The sequence below is a fragment of the Temnothorax nylanderi genome, unplaced genomic scaffold (genome assembly GCF_030848795.1).
Source record: "Temnothorax nylanderi isolate EJ_2023f unplaced genomic scaffold, tnyl_v1.0 TNYL_tig0015_pilon, whole genome shotgun sequence".
In the NCBI taxonomy this organism is placed as follows: domain Eukaryota; kingdom Metazoa; phylum Arthropoda; class Insecta; order Hymenoptera; family Formicidae; genus Temnothorax; species Temnothorax nylanderi.
Genome location: NW_027249077.1, coordinates 2,174,586 through 2,202,390, shown reverse-complemented (window position 1 = coordinate 2,202,390; position 27,805 = coordinate 2,174,586). Strand labels below are relative to the sequence as shown.

The 27,805-nt window shown below is 37.1% G+C and overlaps 1 protein-coding gene across 2 annotated transcripts; it reads left to right on the top strand.

Moving 5' to 3' along the window:
* Positions 1-880: 880 nt before the first annotated feature.
* Positions 881-26,811, top strand: Cysu (Curly Su). Of its 2 annotated transcripts, none has more exons than XM_071698480.1 (17): positions 881-1,147; positions 6,697-6,885; positions 11,659-11,738; positions 11,952-12,045; positions 12,163-12,354; positions 12,438-12,634; positions 13,906-14,158; positions 15,020-15,165; positions 17,433-17,674; positions 17,978-18,110; positions 18,461-18,588; positions 18,657-18,766; positions 19,075-19,167; positions 19,342-19,511; positions 19,637-19,745; positions 20,062-20,155; positions 23,881-26,811. In XM_071698480.1, exons 1-17 carry the CDS (start codon positions 1,137-1,139, stop codon positions 26,809-26,811), a joined length of 5,172 nt encoding a protein of 1,723 aa, XP_071554581.1. In that variant the 5' UTR covers positions 881-1,136. The 2 variants fall into 2 exon arrangements, with proteins under 2 accessions (XP_071554581.1, XP_071554582.1); XM_071698481.1 differs by lacking the exon at positions 23,881-26,811 and adding an exon at positions 22,376-23,349.
* The last annotated feature ends 994 nt before the right edge of the window (positions 26,812-27,805 follow it).

Here is a 27,805-nt window from a genome sequence, read left to right as displayed (position 1 = left end):
CTACTTCGCCCGAAAGTTACGCAAGCTGATTTGTATGCAAATGAAGTGAAGGATGATAGCAACGGACGAACTATAATTCGCACGTTTGAGCCCGAAGAGAACTATATTGTCGAATACTTCAAAAACAGGATAATAATCTCGTAAAATTTTTTTCGAATAACGGAGTTTATGAGGCTTATCTTTCGCAAGCTCGCACGCTACCCCACAATTAGCGATTCTCTGCAAGATCTTCGAGCGACGTCGTATATGTAGCTGGAACGATCCTGCCACGGCGTCGTTCTCCTCGAAAGTGTAATCGAAAGGTAACGAAGAAAGAAAGCATTCATTGTCGGACACAGCGAGCGGGACTTTCGGCGGCGCGTATTTCGGAGACCGGCGGGACACAATCGATGTCTCGAATCGAGGGCAGCAGCCGTTGCGGCTCGTTTAGAGAAAGGAAAGTAAGACATGGACGGGAGCTACACCTCCTCCGCCACCTCCTTCTTCGTCACGTCCGCCGCTAACTCCTCGTGGTTCCTTCTCGCTCACCTGGCGGGTACATAACGTAAGATAAAATAACTTTCCTCCACCTCTCTCGTCTCCTCTCAACTCTCCCTCCCCGGCTTCTTCTCCCTTCTCGTTTCCTTTCTACGAGTCAGCACCGCGCTTTTAGGGAGCTTTCCACCACCCGGACGGTGCACACTCTGCGCTTTCATAAAGAACTATGCGGCAGGAAGGCAGGACACGATCGCGAGTACCACATTAAGGTAGTCGATCAGTGCGAGTCGTTCTAAAAGCAACCACCCAGGAGCAAGACCGGTGGTGATCGACCGCAAGCTGGATTATATCCGGCAAGTAGAGAAGTGGCTGGTCGTTGCACGAACACGATTCGACAGACGGTCGAAGAACAGGCACGTGCGGTGGTGATTACTTTGATCTTTCGAACGCGCGCAAAGGCATTCGTCGACGAAAATATTGCCGGTATCGTTCTTCGACTGCTCGTCGTTTGATTTCCATTCTCCAACATCGCGTGTCGCGTGTGTTGAAAGAGTGCATCGGGGATCGTGCAAATTGACAATTACCACCCTCGACGACAACCTTGTCGTCGCTCCTCGATCGCCGTGATTCATTAACAACGTGGAGCGCGTGGTGGAAGAATGCACAACGGGTGAGTGGGACGGAATCACAAATCGAGGAATTTTGCGGAGGAATTCTAAGCGATCGACGCGTATCACGCGCGCCAAGAGGTTGTTGTCAAGATAGGACAGAAAAGACTTTTATTTACATTTTTCGTGACTTTGCAATAGGAAAAAGATTGCAGATGATAATTTATCGGTTCTTAGTAATAGCAAGATATAATGAAAATTAATTAGATATAATTAAAATTAATTAGAATCTGAAAAGACCATCCATTTGTCGAATATTTCAGCACACATTTGGTATTGTTAATAAAAATTGATTTGTGTTAAAAATTGTAGGCATAGATAGCGGATCTCGTATTGCGAGAAAGCAGAGGGGAAAGATCAATTTACTTTTTAAAGTTTTACTATCTACGTTTTGTCATAAATGACACAGGGGGGGGGGGGTACACAATATACTGTTACTTCATATAAGACGTAACACATAATATATTAGTTTCCTGTAATAAATGAAAATTATAAAATACAATACCTTTCATATGTATATCTACATATAATTTCACATGTGTATAATAATCACATGTGTTTTACTTTTCTGTTTTTGAAACAAGTGGGTCAAGGATACATGTCATGAAAATTACACTGTCGAAGTTAAGCGTAACTAATTTTTCTCAATTTTTTCTTTTGTATTTACATGCTATAAACTGATACTGTTAAACAATACTAAAATATACATACTTTTAATCCTAATAGAAATGAGCTTTTCTTCAACTCTATTTTAGATAGAAATCAAGTTAAAAGAATATTAAATGTCTCACATATTTTGATATGTGTATATATATAATAAATTTTTTAATTATCTCAAGATTGTATCTTTTCATTCTTACCAAAATTAAAACGTTCGCGGCGCTTGCATAAATAAATAGATCATTGCTATCGTTGCTTATCAGATTTCCCAATCTCTCGCGAACTTCTTGAACGTGAGAAAGAAGAGTTCGAGGCTTCTTGAGAAAGACGAATAGCTCGGAAAAATGGTTGCGAGTAATTATGAGAACTCGGTCGGAGCGTATAAATGGGGGCGATGTCTTGTAGGAAATGCACGTGACTCTTTTCGTGTCTATATCATCATCGCGCGGGCACAGTGCCGGGTGCAAGTGCTGCGAAAGGTGAAAGGAGAATCTCGCGCAAGACGCACCGAGAAAGCAATCGGTGCTTTATTTCGATTAATCCGGGAGATTTTGTTTCAGTCATGATTTTACACGATTTATTCTTTAAAGAAAACGCGTTGTCACGCGAGATTACAAATGCGCGATCAGATGGAGCTTAGCGCGCGACGAAATAAAGATCGGACAAATGCCCCCCGTAATCTAGACTCGTCCTTCTGCAAGCATCGCGTTACTTTTACCCACTTTCGAATCCTTTCACCGAGCTAGTAAATCATTCGAGTTTTTAATTGTCAAATAAGATACGCGTTTATACGTATGTAAGGATTTGCAAACTCTTGAGAAACGGTCGATCACTGTCCGCCTACTTAATGGCAATTATTGTATCTAACCGTGATACAAGCCGCGGCACGATGATGTAGTCGGCGCAACGATGATAGTCGATTTGCGCATAACGAAAGCTTTCATTATAATCTTCCGATACGCTGTTTGGGATAATTCCCACTTTGTTAACTTAGCCAATAACGCGCCGTTGGATTCTTTAGTAATCAACACGCTATTGCTTATCATCATTAGAAATTTCATATTCATTCTTGCATTGTATCATGAACATACAAAATTCATATCTTATGCAATTTATAACTATTCAATCAAGCAAATATTTAATGCAAGAATAAATATTCAATCATTTCTACAATAATTTAATTTAAATTCTTTTGTAATATGTTACATTTTTATTTAAAGATATATACTGAGAGATATATACTGATTACAGTCTTATATTCCAACTAACGATTGGAAACTCAATATTGCTATATATCTATAGAATAGAAGTATAAAATAATGCCATGGCTTCATAATATTTATAAACTGATTTAAAAGTATATTAAATTCAACAGTCGTGATGTATATAATTTTCTCAGGTCCATGTAAGACATATATAGGTTAAATTTAATTGCAATCCGTTTGTCATAAAAGAAATCATTAATATGTCTTTGCTTGTAAAATAAAAGTCATTTGCAATGTAAATGCTACGTGTAATGTAATAAAACGTAATAAAATGTGTTACATATAGTTCATTTTTTAAACATATATATGATATAGATGTAACATCTTTAGATGAACACCTCTATTCTATCAACGCGTAAAGAATATTATGCAACAACAGGGAACAATTCTCTTGCGGTATTTTGTGGCTGATTTTTTAACGAATTTTCACTTTTCGTACGCTTCCTGACCACTGTTTCGCACGCTCTCCGATTGAATTTCACGCGATTACGTACGCGGAATATCAATCTAATGTCATGTAATTCATCCGGGTAAGATTGACGTTTCCGCAAGAAGACAATCAACAATAAATTGACATGCTACTTAGTTAATGAACCATGATCCATCCAATGATCACGAAAAACAAATTTCTCCAATCTTCTGATTTCACAAGATATTTATTTAATACAGTGAAAAGAGTAAATCGTTAATTTGCATTAAATATATCTTTATATAAAATATAAACGTGGCTACGTAAAGCACTCATGCATTTTTTCTCTTCTTTTTTTTAAGAAGATAACTCAGAATAACAAATATGTATATTATGCATAAAATAAGACTTTAAATATTAACTCTGTATTAAATTAAAACAGAAATTGGAATAATATATATATTATGTTTTAAAACATTGTGATAGCAAATAGACAGATAAACACAGGAACTATCTTCATTCATATAAATTATAAATCATTATAGATTATAGCAAACATGTAAAATGATTTCTATACTATAAATGCAAGCTACATTAAATAAAGAACGCATGTCGACAAATTATCAGTCAATTACAAGTCACCAAAGTGCAAGTAATTTCCATTAAAGGCGATTGATTAATCGTTATCGTCTAAGGTTACCGAATATGTGAGGACCGGTTTATCAGGTTGCGTTGCATCCGTGAGTCGCATGCGAGATGCTCGAAATGATCAGAAAACTAAGAAAACAGAAGAGAATCCAAATAGCTTTAAATCGATCGAGTCTTATCTAATCATTATGTGGAACGAGAGGTACTTTCATCGTCGGCAAACTATACACAAGGCGAGTGCGAATACCTGTCAGCCATTTCCAACGTGGCAATTTGTACCGCAAATTAATGTAATTTCATGACAAGCGTTAGTGAATGAAGCATGGATGTACGGCAATAATTAATCTTGAAATAGATGTTTTGCTAAAGAGTTCAAGGTGGTGGAAGCCCTACAACTGTGCCTATTCCATACATTCGTTCCTTTTAACGTAATTTCGTTATTACGTTAAAATATAATTTCCGTAGATAATACGTCTTAGGCTCGGTAGCATCAACGTCGCATAACATTTAACCGTAGCTTAACTCACTCTTCGTCTCTTTCCAACTGTCCCCTTAGAGACGAAGTCTACGGTTAAATGTTATGCGACGTTGGTGAAACCGGGTCTTAGGGGAAAGCAAACGTAGATAATCAACAAGTAACATTTAAAATTTGAATTTAAATATGTATTATAAGAAACTCATTGAACAATAAAATTAGCGGGGAAAAAAATTTCCCTCCTTATGAAATTCAAAGGTAAGATCCGTCATATCCGCCAGTAAGAATACGGCACGCACGAAATGTATTCGTTGCCGCACAATTTTGCATGTATGTCAATTGCACGTTTACATATGCAAATGTGTCGCGAAGCGTGAGAATACAAAATGTAAGACTGGCTTTCCACGGATGGACTGGAGGCGTTCGCGACACGTCTCTTATGCTAAAAGAATGGACAGCGATTACGGAAGAACTTCGACTTTTGTATATCTCGGTTTCTCCGCTCCGCTCGAGAATGCACTGAATGCATTATGCTTTAAACGCACACGGTGCAACAGATATGATCAAGCTATTAAGCAAAAAAATGTTCACAGAATAATTTTACCGAAAAAGATGCAATTTTGCACTGTTGTTATTTATAACTTTCACTGAGCTGACAATTGTAGAAATCTTTTCAATGCATTGTCCCTATGTCTGACGAACAACCACTAAAAAGTTCACGTCCGATTTTATTATTTTGTTACGTTATTATGTTTAAATTTGTATTAAAATATATAAAACATTTATATATTTAGTAATACATCTTTATCGAATTTTAAAATATATTTCTATACAACTAGTTAGAATGTTTTCATAGAATGGAAAGTTAAAACAATATTTTTAATAGCGCATAACGTATTACACAGCTGCTACATGTTGAAAACATACCCCATTGTGTCAGATATTTTACAATATCATATTCTCTTTATCAATTCCATCCTGGCTTACAAGGCAATCCAGTCGGCTAAACCCAAATAGTTGTGTTAATCTGGTATCCAATAATCCTTCCAGTGGATATCGAAGCGAATGCCCTAATTACTGGCTCGGTATAATATTCGGTATGATATTCAGATTATTATTATATAAGCACAAAATTTAAAAATGTGATTATATTATATATTAGCAAGAATGGCAAAGATAATATCTTATCGAAAATATTTTTACTACACGGAGAGAATTTTCTTTTAAAATTTACCCTGAAATCATGGTAGTTGTGGGACAACATGTACCACCAAGAATTTTATGCGAGCTATTCTGATTAATATCTACCATAATAAAAAATATTAATATCTATTACATTAAAATATAAAATATGTTTGATTAATTTTACTAAAATATATCTAGGAAATTTCAATAATTTTTCAAAATTTACCAATCTGCTTGGTAATTTTTATCACGTTGTTTGTAAAATGTCTTTTGTATATTTTAAAAATTCCTTGGTGCCAAGTTGTCCCAAGTTTGTAGTGAATTTAAGGGTAAAATATAATAAAAAATTCTCTCCGTGTAGTATTCGTTTTTATATATATTTCTGATTTGTCTAACAATAAGAAGTATAATATAAGCTTTCATTATCCAGTATTACCTTTTTTTATTTTTAAAAAATATATATGAAAAATACGTAACTGCGTGTATATATACACTATGTAATAGATTCCGCGTATATAACATGAACATTTACTCCGCAGGAGATATGCGGAAACTGTCGGAGCTAAAGACGTGATTAATCGATTCAATTAACGTTTTGAATTTAATGACATAATATACGACTTCGTTTGCTAACTTTACGTTAGTTGCTCATATTCATTATCATAAAGCTTTTATAATAAAGCGTTATGTGGAATGGAAAAGGGAACATTTTGGATTAATTAAAAAGTATTTTTTGTTACTTAATATAATTTTTTCGTTCAGGAATAAATCTCCAATCAATCAGATTTGTAATAATCCATGCAAATCTTGCGCGACCGTGATTTAAAGCAAGCAGCCGAAGCAGCCTTTTATTCACATGCGTCATGATACTCTTTGAGAGAGATAATCGTTTGTGCTGGAATGTTGCAGATTCGCGATAATGCGGACGCGATCCGCGATAATCGGATTGCTGCTGCTGTTGGTAACGGCGCACTGTAACGGGCTACAGTATCAGCCTCTCGACTCTTATGCAAACGGAGAGGAGTGCGCCTTGATCCTGGACGCCCGTGGAAGAACCAGCGTTTACGACTACACCTATAATTTACTTCGCGGATCGTTGTAAGTGCCTACATTAAGACCGAAATACGAGTCCGCGCGACGATAGCGATCTTAATTTAGCGAAAGCCAACGCGAACCCAAGAACTGAAGTTGTTCCTTCCAAATGACTGATACAAACTTGCGCAAGTAAAATCATTGCCTGTGAATTTTCTCATCCCAGCAGGTAGACTAATTTTTATGTTAATAGCCACATCGACAGAATATCTTATAGAGATATTAGTTTTGCTTCTCACGCAAAGAATTAATTTGGGTTTCTTAATTAATTATTTTAATTAATTTGTAAGTTTATTCTAAAATAATCAGATAATACGAGAAATACGACGTAATATTTTATATAATTAACAAAATTAGTAATGTAATTATGAATTTTTTATCGGGGTTGAGCATGAATACAAAATAAGAAAATATTCTTGCACATATTAATTGTACTCGTAATAGATCTACGTTGTTAGATTTTGTGCACTTTTTGGATTTCAAAGTCTTTATACTATCTGCAATAAAGATGGAAGATAGGAGAATTATAAATTTCGATAATATATCAAGTTTCTTTAACATTTTCTTTTAACTTTAAATACACTGTGTAAATAATTGAAAATTATTATCATAGATTATTCTATAAAATTACAATTACTTAAATTATTTCAAATAATCTATCGTTTACGATATGTTATCTTAGCGAAAAAAATTACTTTTATGCAATTACTCAAAACTTAATACTCAAAAATTAATTTTCATCAGATTATACTAAACTTATGCTAATCCTTTAAAAATCTGTTTTTTTTTTAGGGCATTTAATGTTTGTCGTTAACAAGAAATGTGATTAAAGATAGTTGTATCAAGTCATCTGTAGCGAGTATTTACAATCATAAATTTACAATCATAATTTTCTATCAGTATAAGCTTAATTATTACCCAAGATTATCCGCGATTATTGATGGTCACCAATTATCGCTCAAGCAAAATGCTGTCTTTTATCACGCTGCCGATTATGAGAGTATAAAAGCAGATAAAAATTATGTTTTATCAGATAGGACGTCTATTGTATAGGACAAATTGTAATGTCTAGGAAATGCACGATTATAAATCGCATTTGCTAACTGCATGGAAGTGCAATACGTTTACATAACAAAGTGAGTCCTCGGCATTCTAGAGGATTAGAGAAAGCGGGAACTTTGGCCGCGCGGCCAGGACTTTCACTATCATCCTGTTCCCGCAGGATCAGCGGATTTTAATGCGACCTTACCGGTTCCACTGTGTGACCGCGCGTACATTCTATTACGAAGAATGTATTCGACGTGGACTGTTCCGCATGTCTACGCAAGATAATTCTATATAGATCATATTGCTTTTGCGACGATCGTAAAATTCGAACGTTTTCTATCGAGCTTTTAAAAGCGACTATTGCCGGCCGGTATCGGCATTTACGGTATTGAGCCGTAAACGCGTCATGCAACGAGAGTGACCGTTACGTATCGCATGCTGTTTCATTCATCGCCTCGTGTAGAGAATCGTATTTACCGTACGGAGAGCCGCGGTAATAATCCCCGCGTTCAGGCGCGTAACCGTGGTGAAACCCGTGATTAACTGCCGTTCTTCACGTCAAGCAACCGACGAGATGGTGGCGTTTATCGTTCGAGTGCCTTCGTAAAGTGTCCTTAAGAATCGAATTCAGCTGGGCGGCCGAGATGTTGGAGAAACGCGATTACGAAGGCGGTTGCGGTTGCAAATTGTTTATAGGATAGGAAATTGAAGAAAGGAGGAGTTTTCGAATGGCATTCGGGGGCCGAAACTGAGTTCGAGTTAACTCGTCTCATTGCACACTCTCGTTAATGTACGACAAAAGAACATACCGCTGCTGCAGGGCCGCGCAGGTATACTATATGGTAAAAAAGCTGCGCAACGACAACATAACGATAACGATACTGCATAACGAGTTACAGAATCGCGCCACTGTGGCCCTATTCTGTAACTCTTAACGTTGCGCAGCTTTTTTACCATATATAATATCTGCGCAACGCAAATACAACGATAAAGAAACTGTCATTAAGAATTACAGAATCAGCCCCCTGGTCTCTTACCGCTGGTAATTAATCGTAAGTGATTGCGATTTTCGAAAAAGAGTTACGAGATCTGTCTGAAATGTGTCAGTATATTCCAGATCACAAACTGCGGCACGGACTAAGCTAGTATGCACGGGAATCTTACCGCTGCTAATTGAGCCTTTTGAGGCGCGCCGCTAATGAAATACAAGGCGACCGCGTTGCGATAAAATCGCTTTAAATGCTTGGATTGCCGAAGATTATGGTAGCCGAAACGGCCTCGCTTGAGCGCTAGGAGAGAAACTAATTGGAATTACGCCGAGTATAATATATATTATCGCCGTCCTTAATTCCACGCGGATTATCGACAACCACGATTGCTTCAACAATACAACGACACGTATCGCGTTATCTCATCATAATTGCGTCGTTAAAAACTTAATCCTCCTCATAATAGCGTCATTAAGAATGTAATCCTTTGTAAGTCTCTTTGGTAATTTCTTGTAGCTTAAAAGGACTTTAAAAAACTTTTACAAATTTATTGTTCTCTTAAATATTGTTTTCTTAATAAACAACTGATCACTTATGGCAAAATTGACATTAATAATCTCATATGTAACAAATGTAAATCTCCCGCATCTTTGTATTTACGTAGTTCGCATAAGTGCAGTTTATCTTAAAGGTGCTAAACGCTTCTTGGTTAAGGCTATTGTTTTTTAAATTGTTAACGAAAGAATTGAAACCAATTAAAAAAATTTTTCATTATTATTTGTTTCTTTGAACAGTTAATTCTAATTTTAATCAGGCAAAATACTTAAAGTAATGTGCTATACGATTTTAATAGAAAAAAATAGCCCAATTTTAATTTATCGTAATAAAAATTTAATGAAAACCTCATACAACTCGTAGTAGCAGTCACGTAATTTATCATGATCTAAAGCTCATTTTAGACAATTTATTTGCTTCGAATTTCAGGTTATAATTCTATTAATAATTTGACATATGTATTTCGACATATTCTGATCTTTTAAATGTTTTCCATATTGCACGGCACATAAAATTATATACATTAGAATTCAATTCTGAGTTTTGACACAAATATTTGTCTATATTTAGCGAGCTTAATAGCCAGACAGTTATCTAGTAATCGAGAGTAAACATAGTCAGGCAAGTCGCGTGATCCGCACCGACCGTTTAGGTAGCCGGCGTGGCGTCGTAACGCCGCCCGGTTAGCGATGTCACGCAGCTACTACTTTAAGGTGGAGACACTCGTGGAATGTCAAGCAGGTGCCCGGGGACACGACATAACGAGACGTCGAGTACGCAATTACACCGCGAAACGACACGGCCGATCTGGAGGTCGAAATAGCGCGTGCTGTCGGCTGCGAAAGTGATTATTGACAATGTTTCGAAAGGATCACTCGCGGAGCGAGAAAACAGGAACGGATACAATGTGCGAAAATAATGCCTTGCCGATCGATATATCCGTCGAAACTGAGACGGCACGAAGCACGAAATGATCGTAGCGGTATAATGGGGCAAGCTATTTTCGAACACTGTGGATACTTGGCGTGCCGCGACCGCGTGATTATTAAATGTGGCATATTAAAGTACGAATGCCGTGAGCTGAAATGTAATTTATGTGTATCAGAAAAAAGGCTCTCGGGCTGGCGCAATCCACATTTATCACCGGGCGACGGGGAACGGGGTTGTGTAGCCGTCGCTCCGACCAGTTATGGTAAGTGCGTCGATGCACGACACCATTATAGAATGCTCTCGTTATTATTACGTCGCGGTTGCGGCACGAACGTTCGACTGCAATTAGACGCGAGAAGCTGCCTCTCTTGCGTCTTCCCGATTTTGCGCCTCAAGTACTTGACAATTAGTGATTCGTACTGCTCGGATCAGATTTTTAGATAGACAGCTACTCCAGTAAACTCGAGCGGTTTCACGAGTCAGTGTCTTAAGATTAAATGAGTTGAGATCCTGTTATGCTAAATATTATGTTCGGTGAACGTTAATGTAAACGTTAATTATACAACGATTTCGAAAATACCGAGTTCACAATGTACGTATAAATAATAAATAAAAAAAGATAATATTCTTAAAATATTAAAGCAACATATTTATCTTGCGATCGTTTAATGCAAGCTTAATTTCAAAATTTATATTCAATGTCTCACCAAGATATGTAAAATTCCAAGATAAGATTTATGTTAACTTTAAAGAATAAGCGAATAAGCAAAAATTGACGAAAAAATAAATAAAGAATAGGTGATGGTTTTAATCTGCGAATATATTAGGCGATTGACACGGTCGAAATAAAGACGAAAGAATTAAAAGCGGAAGCTGTGTGTAGACAAGAGTGCAATGTCGACGTATAGAGAAACGCGCAGAATTGCTGGCTCAACCTTCGACGCAGCCACGGGCAGCGCGTCAATGCCAGTGTATTTCACGGCGGAAACAGGATATGAAAGTCAATTCTCTCGCATTCATTATAGGAGAGCACGTCTAGGATAGTTTCGGATTACCTTGATACGTACGCGTGATCTGCACAAGCGAATTCAGGTCTCGCGCACGGCTCTCTCGAGTCGGCTTCTCATGAAAGTAGGCTGCAACGTTGGGTAATTAAGACGATGGGGTACAGAGGGAGAGGGGGGGGACTGTAAATAATATCCGCACTCGAAGATCGAGCATATGTCAACTTTCATCCTCATTTTTTCGTTATCCGTAGCCCTACCGCAGGTGGGACCGAAACCTGCATCACGTACGACGCCGTAAATCATGCTTACGTCGAGGCGAGGAAGCGCATTAGTGAGTATATTAAATTTCATTACGGCAATTAATTGCGCGATGTCCATATAATTTATTGTCGACAATGATCAATACGATGCCGAGTGTCGTTCGCGAAATGCGTAACGACGGTCATATAAAACCCATAACGGACGATTCGTCGTACGCACGTATTCGCTATTTATTTTGTCACGCGGCTTTCTCGTTCCGTCGCTCACACGTAATCGTCCGTAGATGTCGCGAGCCCAAAGTCGGAGATGTGGCGTCCGGAGGACCTGGCGACGGTCGGCGAGCTGCTTCTCGACATCACCACGAATCTCGCGCAAACGTAAGTTCTCCCCGTTAAGCCCGCGTGCGATCTTTCTCTTTCTCTCCCGAACGAACTTTCCCCCCTTGGGATCCGATCGCGTTTCCTCGATTTTACTTTCTAATCATCGGCGCCCAGGTACGGACTGACCTACGAGGAGATCCAGAGAAGTCTGCCGTTGATCGACACTTCGAAGACGCTGATCCGCGAGGTTTGTCCCGCATTTCTCAGCAACGTACAATGCAGAGCGGGCAAATATCGACGGTACGATGGCCTCTGCACGAATTTGCAGAATCCAACTTGGGGAGCCACTCTGTCGCCTTTCGCAAGGTAACCGTGATTTTCCCGCTTCTCGGATATTTCTTCTTTCAGTACGAAATACGCTACTAGTATTTATTTTTTACTCTTTGCAGATTGATAAGCCCTCAATTCGCGGACGGCCTGTCGGCGCCAAGGATATCCATAACGGGTCATGATCTACCGCTGTCCCGAGTCGTGTCGCGCACTATGCACCCGGACGAAGGTTACCACGATCACGCCGGCACAGTTATGGTGATCGCGTGGGGACAATTCATGGACCACGATTATACTTTGACCGCCACGCCTCTAGGTATATTACATTCTAGAGCGTGATTTTCGACGTGACATTCATAATAGATACTTCCGCCGCGATTATCGGTGTTTTTAACGTCCGCAAGACGATCTCTTTATTTCAATTAATAATAAGATTTTCCCGAAATTGATCTCATTAACTAGATACAAATATATGCCTATTTAATAAATAAATAAGCGTCTATATAATTGTTTGATATTTTACACGTAAAATACGTGTAAATCAATAAAAACTGAATAAAAAACTATTAATTTATCTCACTCAACGATAGGAAAACAAATACGAGATTACATATAATTCTCCGAAAAAATAAATGAATGATTAACTATGAAAGGCTTCAATTACGAATTTGCTACGGCAAGATTTTCTGTTTTTCTTTCAACAAAACACATCCTGTCTAAGTTAATAAATAGAGAGAAATGATTCTTAAATTAACAAAGATCACTGCAATATATGAGCATGATAGCTACCTGCGATATATAAAACATTTTAGAGAAAGCAACAATCAAAAAACTACAAATGGTTTTTCTGACGGCTCATATGCTGTAATGATCAAAGCCCGCTGATTCAATCATGCAACTAGAATAGAAATTAGAAAGCGAGCCTCTCAATCGCCGGCGAACAGATTGCTCAAGTTGCGTCGAAGCAACTGTACCGAGATATGTGATACATGCGCATCGTAGGTCGCTCGTAAGCCCTTCCACGTTGAACGTATTTGCCGTATATATCGAAAGGAGGGTAACTATACGAGAGAAAGCGCGAACGATCACTGCCCGGATAAACTGATCACGTGTACCTATATACGTCCGTGACGTTTTCGAGCGGGCGCTCTTCGGCTCGGGATCACTCGCCACTGATGTGTCAACCAGAATTGACAAGCCCATTGGCAAACTTGTGATCGCGCCACTCCAAAATAACTCCACGTCAATAGTCGAATTGTTCTCGGAAGAAAGAATAATTTAGAATGTGCAATACGGCTGTATGCTCAACGGGCGATCCGACACGTACGCGTATTCCTGTAGGACAGGATAATTAATCGACGACGTCGATTGTACCTCGTCCAACACGAGTGAGATTGCGACAGTCGGGAAAAACAGTCGACGTGTTCGTATAATGTTCCATTCAATCGCGAATGCTGATATTCCCCGGCACGTCCACCGTACGCAGACTATGGATTACGCGTGCGGTAGATACCTATAGAATAATAGAAACGCTATCGCTTTCTGCTATCATTACGTATCTGTTCTGTTATCATCGTGTGTTTGCAGACCCTCTGAACCGAAACGATCCGGAAGAATGCTGTGGCCGGCCGCCACACCTGAAGAATCCCTATTGCAACGAGATCCTCATACCGGAGGACGACTATTTCTACAGGCTATTCAACGTGCAATGCATGGACTTCGTTCGCGCTTTTCCTGCCGTCCGACCTGATTGCCGCCTCGGTTCCCGAGTGCCTTTCAATCTTCTTACGGGCGTACTGGATGGTAATACGGTTTACGGCATCACGGAAACTTTTGCTAGGTAAACAATGCTTTTAACTCCGAATAATATGAAATAATTATTCTCAAATACTTATATAATGACTTATCGCGTTATCAATGAGTTTCAAAGTCAGTTTTGTCTCAATAGGTAAACATATTCACCGAAAATTACAAATTTTTAATTAAAATGTGTTTAAAGAGGAAATAACAGAAGTAATAGAATGAACGTTCATTATACGGGGTGTACGCGTTCAAAAGGGAAAAAATGAATCTATTGTACCTATTTATTTTTTTTATCACGGTGTAAAGTAATACAGCATAAGGAAATGTATTGACAGTTATCGGTTATTCTCTAGGGGTGGGTAAGTTGGTTTTCGCCTTTTATGGATCCCTGCACGTGCATTTGGCGAAGCGGATTTCGTTCCGCCTACAAATATGTGCCTCTGTTACGTCACCGAGGACAATAAATCAGCACTGAGTTGTTCTGCATTTTCCAACACACGGGCACGTGCCTTCGTGTTCTTCGCACTTTCTACCATGTTCGCGTGATGCGATTTACGACCCTCGATTACTCAATCCTTTGCCTTCGTGACATCACATGATATATATGTCTTTTACGTCTATAAATATTATGTACACCTGTATATCTAGTTTCTCTAAAAAGTATACTTGCCCTAATATCTCAAATAATTCTGGAAATTTTTAGAAATGTTAAGTCAGAGTCTAACAGTCATGTGATATAGAAATGTATATGGAATAATTATTTAATTATAATTAAAGCACTGAAACTGCTAAAGTATTTAAATACTAAAAGACTAAGACAGGCTATTCACATTGACATTATCGTTTGTACGTGGTATTCTCAAAATTCTAATACATATATCTTTATTTCGCTCTTTAGGAAACTCCGAACGGGCTATGGCGGATTACTGCGAATGAATCCAGTCTTTGCAGAGTATGGCCTTAAGGAACTATTGCCGCTAAAGTTGGATATACCAGACGAAGGATGTACTCGGCCAAACCGATCGATGTACTGCTTCGAAGCAGGTAATTTATAATTTTTATGCAAAAAAGGATATGCAAAGAATTTTATACCTAACAACAATGAATATTCTTTCAACCAATTTAAATATTAAAGTTAGGCTTAGAAAACGTTACTTTAATTCGAAATAATTGCGGATTTATTTAATATAGAATATTAAAATATTTGAAAATTTTAGTCAATCAAAACACGTAAAATGTAAAGAATTGAAATAAATGCTAATAGAGACTTAATATTTTTAAAAATATTTAATATTTTAACAAAATGTAATTTATGATTTTATTGTTAAAATTTTATTATCAAAAATTATTTATCTTGTTATGCTCGCTCCAAACTTGTCAGAATCTATGACAAACAAAAGTTTTGGCCGATTTTTTAAAAGATCCCTTTTAAAATCCTATGATATCCTATAATCTCAGTATTTTTTCCATATCACGAATTATTAAATTATTGCATTGTTGCGTTCTTGCATGTATATCATAGATAATATATCATAGATAGTAGTCGTGACAAATCAATCGCTTCGCTATTGCTTGAGAGGAGCGAACTTTCGCAAAGTGGTAAACGTAGCTTTTAAACGCGATACAGAGCGCGGACTATTAGCTCCACTGTATCCATTTGAATTTGCAATGAGTATACGATACACGAGTCAGCCTGAGTCGAACGTAGTCGTACTAATGTAACTATTCTAATTTCTGGCGATTTTTCTGCGTTCGATGGTACAAGAACAATAGAGCGGTAAGTCACGCTCGTTATACTGCCTTCTCGCGGCGCCGTTTACTAAGTGCCTATCGCTCTCTCTCCGAAATGGCCGCGATCGACCGCCCCGATCAATTTCGCTTAGCACTCACGTCTCATTCACCCGCCCAGGAGTTATTTTCCCACGTCAATTCGTCGATCATCCGCAAAACCTTCCAGCGATATGCACGGTGAATCCAGTCGATGATTTTGTGAGACAAAACAATTCGATCGCGCGGCGATAATTGTGTGCACTTATCGCGCGCACCGATTCCATAAATCATCCGAGATACTTGGACCCGGAGCTATGCCGTGCTAAACCATAAATCTCCCACACGTCAATCGTGCGAGCATTCGGCGGCAGCATCACCCATACCCTGTACTTACGTTAATCGCATGTTACGGAAAAATCAATTGCTGCCCGAGATTGGCTATTATTATTTAAGTTTTTTTTTTTGAAATTTTGGATGGTATGGTAATCGACTATGCTTGCTTTTGCTATCACCGGTAGGCACCGATAGGTATTGGTATCGCATGATTATCAGCACGCCAATCGATACGATACGGGTGAGAAAGGGAATGGTTGCGACGCAAGGACGTCGACTTTTATAAAGTCATAGAAATATTAAAAAAATTCGCACGTGCTGCAATACTTGTTATTTGTCTGGATAAAGGTTTATGCTTAGGTAATCGGCAAAAATTTTTTACCTTTGTTTAAATCCGTATGTCAGCTCATTAAATTAAATTACGTTTATCACGCACACGAGATAGATCAGATAGATAAATATGAAAATTTCTTGATTCTTCCTTTGATATTAATACAAGAATGCGACGATACGCTTCGACGGCGCGAAGGTATTATACTCTTTATCATTAAATCATCTGAACTAATTAGAGTTACTCGATATAATAGCTAATAAATTAATAAAATAGTACGCCATGTCTAACGAAAATCATAATTCATGTGTTCTCAGTATGGATTGTCATTATAATGCAAAATGTATTATGCAACGGAACTTAAGAGACTATAACAAATCAAATCAAGGCCAATGCAACCCTATATAAATGCAGATGTTCGTACGATAATGCGATTATATTCTTTATAAACTTCCAGTACTTTCCAATTGAATTCCTTATGTACTTCTAATATTTTGAATATTGGGTTGGGATATATTACGAAGAATACTCTTTTTGTATTCAGACTATTTTTAAGATTCTAAAAGGATGATTACTCTCGTAATTGAGGATGACAGAGAGTCATTAAGAAGCTTTGTCTAGTTTACATTGACGCATCGCAGTCTTTAAATTTTATAATACATGATTCAATAAATTATAATGTGTTGAATCTTTATACTCAAAGTCTAATACTTTAATAAATCTCTTAAGCTAATTAAGTATCTTGGGAATTTTAGAATTATCTGATTCTTTTTGTACAAATATCGATATTTGCCATCCACAATCGCGAGAACTATAATCATCCTTTTAGAATCTTAGGCAGAATTGATATTGTATCGGTCACCTCTGTTACTTATAGGTGAGATTCGTGTAAACGAACAGTTGGTACTTACCTGCATGCACACTTTACTGGCGCGAGAGCATAACCGGCTTGCCAAAGTGTTAGCTGTCGTGAATCCGCACTGGGACGATGAGATTCTCTTCCAGGAAGCTAGGCGCATCGTCATCGCGGAAATTCAACACATCACTTATAACGAGTTCCTCCCGATATTACTCGGCAAAGATGTCATGGAGAAATTCGGACTTCTCCTCGAGAAGGAAGTGAGTTGAACTGACGACACTGAAATAAATTGAAACAAAATGCATGAATATTTACGCGTAAATTACATGTAGAGACATGTATAATTTGTCACTGTATACATAAATGAAGATAACTTTAAAAAGGATCGTTAATAAGCAAGTAATTTGTTTTTCAAATGCACAGATAAAAATTTCTAATAACCGTATCTTGTCGTAATAACTGAGATTTAACGATATATATTTTCTGTATATTTTTAACTGTGTTGGACAGCCTTTGATAAACGCTAATAACCGCGTTGACGTTAAAATATCAATTTTCCGTAGAAATACTGGAATGGATACGATTCAAGCATAAATCCAGGCGTAATAGACGCTTTCGCCGCTGCTGCCTTTAGGTTCGGTCATTCGCTATTGCCCACGGCTGTGGAACGATGGAGCAAAGCTCACAAATTTATTGGTAAGCGACAATATATAATAATTGCACAACAAGGTTACATTGCATAAACAAATCATATCAGAAGATATCGTTTGTCTCAAATATAAATTCTCTAATAATTTTGAAATCTTTTTTCTTAGGCTAAATTAAAATCGCTCCTATATATTAAGAGAAAATAGATAAATTTTAAATTCTAAATAGATAACAAAATTTTATTATTTTAAATAGACTCTGAAATTTGTTTCGAAACTTGATAAAAAAATTTAATATTATAAATAATGAGATGATTTTAATCAACTTTTCGTTAGAGTGCCTAACTTTTCTTCTTTCCTTCAAATCTAATTGCAAATTATTTTTGTTTATCTTTATAGCTTCAAAGAGACTCTCAGATTTGATAAGACGCCCTTATGATTTGTATCGGGCCGGTGTATTTGACGAATATTTCATGGGCTTGATGAACCAAGTCGCTCAGGCTATGGACGATTCTATAACGCAAGAAGTAAAACAACGATTAACACAAATAAGATATGTACAACTATGCTGTACTACACGGTTTGTTCTTTACAGGTGACGAATCATCTCTTCAAAAAAGCGGGAGCAAAATTCGGAATGGATTTGGTATCCTTTAACATGCAACGCGGCCGCGAGTTTGGTATTCCAAGTTATATGGAATTCAGGTGAGTTATCGCTAAACTGTGCTTGTACTAACAAGCTTGTTTAACTAACTGCAGTTAAAGCGATAACTGTGTTCCGCAATAATCTTCTGTATAACAAGTATACAGCAAGCCTAGATAAATGGAACGGAACAGAGGAACAAATAGAAGTAAAATTGAATGATAATAAAACCAACGGAGAATTTAGTCGTCAAGACAACTAATTTTCTCTAGCAATCAGAAAATTAAAATACATGAGCGAGAATATACTTTTAATAAAGTATATGTATATTTTATTAAATAATTATAATTTCGTAATTTTATAATTTTAGAAAGTACTGCGGCCTTCCCGAAGCGAACACCTTCGAAGAATTGTTCGGTTCCATGCCAAATGAAACCGTCAGACGATATAGCACTATTTTCGAGTGAGTATTACACGTCTGTGAAAGTCGGTAGCGGAACCTTCGGAGTACCGAAAGACCGATCGGTCAAGTTTCTCATTATTCAGTTGTATCTCATTATACAGTCAATGGACCAATCGTGCTAAAAAATAACGTATTCAAAAATAACGACTTCATCTTGGCCGCGCTCCTTTTCAGACATCCCGCGGACGTCGATTTATGGTCGGGCGGTGTATCCGAAAGACCGCTTCCGGGTAGCATGCTCGGGCCAACCTTCGCCTGTCTGATTGCCACGCAGTTCAGTCATTCGCGCCGCGGAGACAGATTCTGGTACGAGCTGCCGAACCAGCCGTCGTCCTTCACTCTCGGTAAGACCCTTTCGAATTCTCTTTCCGGTGGGAGCAGCGCGAGTCAAGGACTCGCGACAACCATTCGATATGTATAAACGAGAAGCGGTACCTTCTAAAATCGCTTTTACTTTCACTTTTTCTAGAACAATTAAACGAGATTCGAAAAACAAAACTCGCCAGATTGATCTGCGACAATACCGATCTTATCGATACGGTACAAATCTATCCGATGGTTCTTCCAGATCACGAAATGTAAGTGAATACGATTTATAAATGATAAATAACAATTTGTTGGTTAAAATATAAAAAAATTAAAAAATGCAACCAAAATTAACGATAAACATTCTAATTTATGAGTGTAGCCAAAGAAAAATTATATTTATAGCCACAGTATCGTAACTTTACACTTCATTTATTGTAAGAAATTGCAAAGAAAAGAGTCCATAAAAATATTTATTATTACTATATATATTAATATTCTATATCTATTACATATTTATTTTATCCATTATATTAAACAACTAATTTTGTCTATGTATATAATATATATCTGCAATTGTTATAACAGAAATCCTCGAGTCCCATGTCGCAGCGGTATTCTACCCGGCATCGACTTGTCGAAATGGGCCGAATTCCCGGCGACGAGTCACGCCGCGCAATACGTGAGTAATCTAGCAGACCCGTATGGGCAGTTGGGGAAATAAAAGGAGAGTCTGTTTCACCAATCTAGATATAAACAGAGTGCCCTTAGGCGAACACCACCACGTAAACCAACCGAGCCACGAGCCAAGAAGCCCAACCCTTAGGCACTATAACACACGACCACCCCGTAGGCACGCACGTGTTGAAGTAGAGCAAACAGACGCGATAAGTCATGCTTAAGTCGAACGAACTGATTAAATCGTAGTGCGACAGAGTTGGCCAGTGTCAGTCATACTCGAATCGACATTTCGAGCTGTTCATAATATCGATTCATAAACTACGATCCTGATTTATTTGACACTTTTGATAATAACTCATAGACGTGTTGTTGCAATCATTACGATAGTAAACTCCAATTTGGATTGTAGAATACTGATAGCTCGATTAATCGAAGATAACACAAGCGACATCGACCCTGAACCCTTGGCAAAGTTACAGGACACCTTTAGCTTTCACAGTAATCCTTATCAACAGAATGTACATATAGCTTCTCCTATAGTAAGAATGCAACGTGCATTATCTTTCATGTACACTTTCATACAAAAGGCAACAATAATTTCATACATAACAACAGACTCACTATTCAAAATATAGATAACAGAATGCTATTTATACGTCAAGTTTCAGTTTTGATCTTCTCTCGTATACGAAAGTTATTTGTGACTGTGTAATATTACAGTTTGAATGCCGCGTATGATTGCACAGATTTCATATAATTGGATTTTCTCTCATGTATAAGCTTCAGAATTTTCCATTATTATTTTATTTTATTTTAGTGTTATTTAATAAATTAATACATGTATAGCAATTAATATGCCGAAGTGTCTGCAAACTGCACTTCAACTTGCAGATAATTTTATTCGATCTAAATGTATCATATTTAAATGTTTATTGTAAAATTTTGTCGTATGTTGTCTTACATATCATTTATATTGTATTTAGTATTTTATTATTCAAACTTTGAGTAATATAGCGACGACTTCTTTTTTATATATTTTTTTAGAATATATTTAATGTAATTTCCTTCCACCGTTACAATTATTTTATTTTCGATAATATTACGTCCAATTTATAAGAACTTTACAATATTAAAACTACACTCAGTAACAGTACACTCTTTGTACATAGCAAATTACAATCAAGTCGAATCACTCCTTGCACGTAACCATCTATCGCCATCTCTTCAGCATCGCGGACACTTATAACACTTAGCTTAATATCTAGTCCTTCCAATACATATTCTTCGTGAAGTTAATATCCCTTGATTTCTCGATCGAAGCACATTGAAAATAATCTACTTCATATTCTGTGCCTTTTAAAGTACATTAAAAATATATATATTGTTGAACATAAAAATTTTTTTAATCTACTTAATGCGAAGCACGATCATTTGACTATGTACTCGATTACAGTTGCGAATGGTGTATTTTTGTACGTTGGAATTTCTATAATATTCTTGTCCAGAGAATACTGCTCGCTATTATACATAAAATTATGTAAGTGCCATCTTTTTAAATATAACACTTCGAACAATAAAACTTTTTATTATCGTTCTGTTTTATACATTTCGCGTGTTCTTTCATGCCACCCATTAAACCACCCATGAAACCACCCATTAAAAATAAACTCAAGATTATACTCAGACATCATTCGCTAGAAATGCAAACTCCGATGTAGGCGTGAAAACGTTCAGCATTTTGCCTACAATTTTATATTATCCGCGCTTTTAAATATATTCTTTTTCTACGCTATAGGGTAAACTCGGGTAAGATGGCCATAGAGGAAAGATGGCCAACCTATGTTCTTTCAATCTAGCTCGCCATGAAACATCGAATGAACATGAGTTGGCCATCTTTCCTGTATGACCATCTTACTCGAGTTCACCCTATAGCACAACTTTGATATGAAATTAAACGATATATGGAATTCAGTTTCTTTTGTGTTGTGCTTTTCTCTTCTACATCATCTTGCATTCCTAGTCTACATTCACCCCCCCCCCCCTAGTATCTGGTACTAATAACAGGTAAAGTATATCGTGTGCTCGGACATACACAGCTTTCAGAATCAGACGATCGCGTTTGTTGACGAACGCGCAATCGTATATTACCGTTCTAACCCCACATTTCCCCGCCGACTGCCATGCACCACATCAGTATCTACAATTACCTATTGTACTATAGCGATGGGTGGAGGAGCGTCCGGTGAAACCGGCGATGGTGCCGGAGCACTACGACAGGCAGCAAGCTTATCGAATCTTCTTTGAGAATATTAACGGCATTGCTTCCTATCTGGGCTTCACGAGAAAATAAGCGCAGTGCACCGCGGGGGACAAATGCGCCTGATCGTAAAATATCTGCCGCCATATACGTCATTTGCTGCGCTTTGAGGCTGCACTATCTAAGAAGCGCAACACAAACGTGGAGATACAGTCGATCGACGTCCATGTGTACAGCGAGATGTATCGGTGTATTTGCGTACATGTACCATACTTATGAAGTATCTTTCTTGGATGCTCGATGATTAGACTTGATAATGATAATTCAGACATCTCTGTCTACACTGTTCACAATGGAGTACAATAGGGAGTACTCTTTCATGAAGTATGAAAATTCAAGTAACGTTTTGCTGGATCTATCGCAGTAACAATGACTGAGCTTATTGATGATCAAACTTGATGTTATTATTTTTCTATTATTGCTTTAGACACTTATTAGTAGTAACTTTAACGTATATAATTTATGTACTGCGTATGAAAGTCTCTTAAGAATGACAGTTTCCTTTTCAAACGCGTTAACGCAATGTTACCAAGTATGAGAGCACATGTACGTTTGCTTAATTGAAATGGAATAAAATCTTATTTATTTGTCAATAGTATACTGACAATCCTACAATAGTGGGATAACAAATACATTAATGAAAAATGTATGATATACAGTTTTGTATGATGATTGATTATCGCTTCAAGCATTATTGTAATAAGCAAAATGTAAATATAAATATTCACACGCAGTGGCTCAGAAATTATCTCTTGTTTTTTTTACTCGAATCTACGAGCGAAATGTATATTTTCTGCGCCACTGCAATGATGTAGTTACCATTTGTATTGTACTTTGTACATAATTACAATCAACAAATAAAGTCAATTTCATAAGAATGCCATTTAATAAACCTTCATTTATTTTTCTGTATTACTCTCAATTTACCGAGCAGAAATTGCACGTGAGTTGGTAGCTCATAAAAATATCACACGTTTAAAGATCTATTAAATTTAGGATCATTGTATAATATGTATGATGGCACGATTTATTACACGGTAGTATAAAATGCACGGGTACAGCTTAATGCTGCGAGAATTACATGCAAGATGCGGAACCGTGATATACATTTGCTCCTCACCGCTTTCACAAAATATTAATGTAAGTACATCTAAATATCAAGTATTTTTCTAAACGCATTTTCGACAATGTGCGATCCGATATACGTATAAAAAATATTTTTGCTACTGATTTAATGTATAATAATGTATCATTATTGCATGTAAAATAATTATATTATTATATTGGTAGAATACTTGCTTTTTGTAACATTAATGAAATTATTTTGAATAATGTTGATTTGTAATTTGATTTGTAATCTAATGTAATGTTACAATATATATCGCTGATTGTTACTCAATCATTTCCAGGATACCATAATGAAATCGGCGCAAGCTGCATCTGAGATTAAGCCCACATTACAGCAGGTATATAAATTCAATCGTAAATTAAAATCCATGGAAAAAGCTACAGTAACCAGTTCAAAAAAGAAGCTGAGCAAGCCTTGGTGGAAATATCCGTATCCTGCTACGTGGAAAAAATTCACGCAACGATTAAAAATGCCTCAGAAAATACTTCAGCAACAAGAAAACTTTCTAAATAAAGAAATTATGTCGTTGACAGTCTCTCCTACAAATAATCAAAATAAAAATGTAAATTTGTCTCCTGATATGGAAATCATCAAGATTACAACAGTTGTCGAGGCCATTCGACAGAAACGGCGGAACAGCGCGCAAATGCTGGAAGCAGCAAAAAATATTCAGAAAATAATTGGGAAGAAGCGTTCAAAACGTTCGTCTTACAAATCGGGAAATAATTCGACTGTAACTAAAGATTCGCGGCATGCTCAACGGGGAAAAACTTTTGTTTCAAGTAAAAAATCTCGTTATCCGAAACCCAATCATAGAAAACGACAAATGAGGACACCTCCAACGAGAAAACGACTGCAAAGTAAAAATACGGTTGATCTTAAAACAGCGAACAATGTAGCGATTCCAAGTACTGTATTTTACAAACGTATTTGGGAATACATTAACGGTACCCGTCCTCATTCCGATATTACCAGTCCCTTAGAGAATAATTCTGAAAAGAATAATTCAACCTGCACTGATAAAGACCGAATTACAGCCTCGCAGTCGCAGGAAGATAAATTACAAGTGACAAATCCCAATATTAAACCGGAACGAGATTTTTATAAACGCATCTGGGATATAATTAATGCGACTAAGGTGCAGAACGGAAACACAAAGGCTCGTTCTAAACGAAACGCGAGTATCCCGAAAAGTGACGCAGCTTCAACTCCATTATGCGTCCAAGAAGAAACCGTCAATTACGAAGGAGATAAGCAGGTGCAAGCAACGAACGAAAAACCGTCACTTGGTACCACGGATACGATAAATTCACCAGAAATATCCGACTCTGGTCCTTATATATCAGGCTTTTGGGCCGTTGCAAATAAAACTCAATGGCAACCTAAGAAAATTCCAGTTGTAAACATAGCAAAATTAAGTAATGATCCGATCGTGCCTTTACTCGTAAATAGCGCTTCCGAAGTGGACGACTTGAATAAATTCCCCGATAAGGTTGAACACGTCACCCATTTGTCTTCGGATAATTCGATGGAATATAGTAACGCTAACAAAACGCGTAATTCATCGCAGGAAGTCATCACCGAGCCAGGACCGCCGTATTCATCTGAAGAAGATTTCGCTATCTCGTCACTCTCGCCGACCAAGAGTGCTGTCGACAAAGACTCGCAAGAAGAGGATCAAGCGAAACACGCAGAAAATTATTCGACAGGCACGACTCCGAAATATGATCCTTCAAACATACCCTATGTAGAGGTACCAGATTATTCCGACCAAAAGGAAGACAGCTTGGACAAAAGTAATCAGAGCGCAACTGCAGCGAGATACAAAGAATACGACGATAGCGATTACAATTATAGCCCTAAACAGCTCCACGGCGCTGATGATTTCTCTTCAAAGTCTCCAAGTGCTGAGATTAAAGTAGCACATGCTGAAAGTAACGAGCCGGACACCTCATTGAACGCAAACAACTCGCATTCAAGTTGCACAGAAAGTAAAGATTCTGCCGAATGCGTCGACAATTACGATATCGAAGACACCAAGTTGCGCAATAATACCAAGAATGTTACGAACGACGATATTCACCGTTCCGCAGAAGATTCCGCAGAATCCGCGTTGTCCGAGGAGAATGAAAACTCGGATTTCGTTGACTTTGACATAAATGAATATAAAAAACCAATTAATTGGAGCGAGTTCTTTAAAAACGACCCTATATTGGAAAGCATACGAGCTACCTCTAGCAAGGAATACGGCCATAAGGAAAATCCCGATCGTCCCGAGGAGTCCGAAGAGGCCGAGACCTACGCCACAGATCCAAAAGAAAAATCGCACAATTATTTCGCGAAGAACGAAGATTCCCACGATGATCACGGAATCGCTTTGGACAACCGAAACAAGACGAAAGAGGAGACTGACTTTTACGCGAAGAAGGAAGCGAAAGAGAGCGAGACAATCGATAAAGATCACTATCCTTATGACGATAAAGTTTTCTTTAAGCATATTTTTGGAAAGAGCAATGATAAAGAATCGGAATATAATCATAAAGAAGATCCTAATCGCACCGAGGAGTCCGAAGAGGTCGAAATGTATACGGATTCAAAAGAACATAAGGAAAATCCCGATCGCACTAAGGAATCTGAAGAAGTCGAGACGTATGCCACGGATCCAAAAGAACAATTGCAAGATTACATCGTCAAGAATAAAGATTACCACGATAATCATAGAATCGCTTCCGACGATAGAGCTGAGACGAACGACAGAGAAGAGGACGCTGATTTTAATGCGAAGGAAGAAACGAAAGAGAGCGAAGAAATCGATAAAGATTATCCTTACGACGACAAAGACTTCTTTAAGCATATTTTCGAAAAGAACAATGATGAAGAATCGTCCGAAACAGTCGACACGGAAAACGAATTCTTGTCTCATCATTTTACGGAGGATGTTTTGCGCCAGTTGCGAGATAATTCGACGGCCGAAGAAGATAGACAAAAAGAAGAATCGAGAAACAGAGAAGATGTTCGTAAAACGTTGTCGAGTATCTTAGACAAGACGGATCGTTTTTCCAGATTAGACGATAATCTCAACAAAATGATTGAGAAAGGTGAAGCAGTACCGATCAAATATAATAACTTTTGGAGTTTGGAATACGAATCGCCTCATAAAAAAAATGAGGACAACGAAGAAGAGACAGAAGACTCGCAAGAAGAAGCTTAAGACATAAATTAAATGTTATGTGTTAAACTTACATCCTTGTTATTACATATTTGTCGCTCAGAATTAGATAGAATAAATAATTAATTATAATAATGTTATTATAATTGGGTTAATTGTTATATGATAGTATTTGTTTTATTGTTATAATAGTTTATATTGTTGCAATGCACATTTGTTATTAGAGAAAAATTACCACTTAGAAATTAAATATAGATAATATATTATATAACAATGCTTTCAATTTGTATTTGTATTTTATTTGATTTATGTTAAATAAATGAGTAAAAATATAAAAATAAGTATTATAGAACAAGTATATCTAAAAAAATAATGGAAAATAAAAAAATTTTTTATTTAAAAATTAATCAGACAAAATAAGATACAAAAATAATTATAGTACATGCAATACTTCAAACAAAAAAAAGCTTTTATGATGTCTTTTATTATTCCAGTATATTTTTAAATAATAAAACATTTGTTAATAAAAATACTGTAAATAAACTGCTTTCATGTTCAACTAATTATAATAAAAATATATTATAATTAACAGTAAAGTTTATAGCTTCCTAAGAAAAGATAAAATTTCTAACAAAACTTTTGAGTAGTTGTTTAACTCATGTTGTTTAAATTATAAACATATTTATAACATTATATTTTCTCTTAAAGAAAATATCTACTACATAAAATAAATGCTATAGCATATGTCACAAAATGTCATATTATAATCACGATGTGAATCGTATTATTTACAGATAAAAATGCTTGTATAAAAAAGCAAGGTATATAGAATATATCGCATTCAACAGTATTTTTAATTGCAAAAGCCACTCGTAACATATAGTTCGTCCATAAAAGCGCACAGGACATTGCCGTACGCTGAGTGCAGGAAATTGAAGAGATCGAATTAAAGGAAGATAAGCAGCGGGGGTTTCCCTAGCGCGAGGGTTGAATCCGGCGTTTGCGGATATATAAGACCGGCGAAGTGCGTTCAGTG

Coding starts and splice junctions, on each gene's coding strand:
- Cysu (XM_071698480.1), top strand. Junction 15,166..17,432: donor GATGTACTGCTTCGAAGCAG/GTAATTTATAAT, acceptor TGTTACTTATAG/GTGAGATTCGTGTAAACGAA. Junction 18,111..18,460: donor CAAAGCTCACAAATTTATTG/GTAAGCGACAAT, acceptor TTATCTTTATAG/CTTCAAAGAGACTCTCAGAT.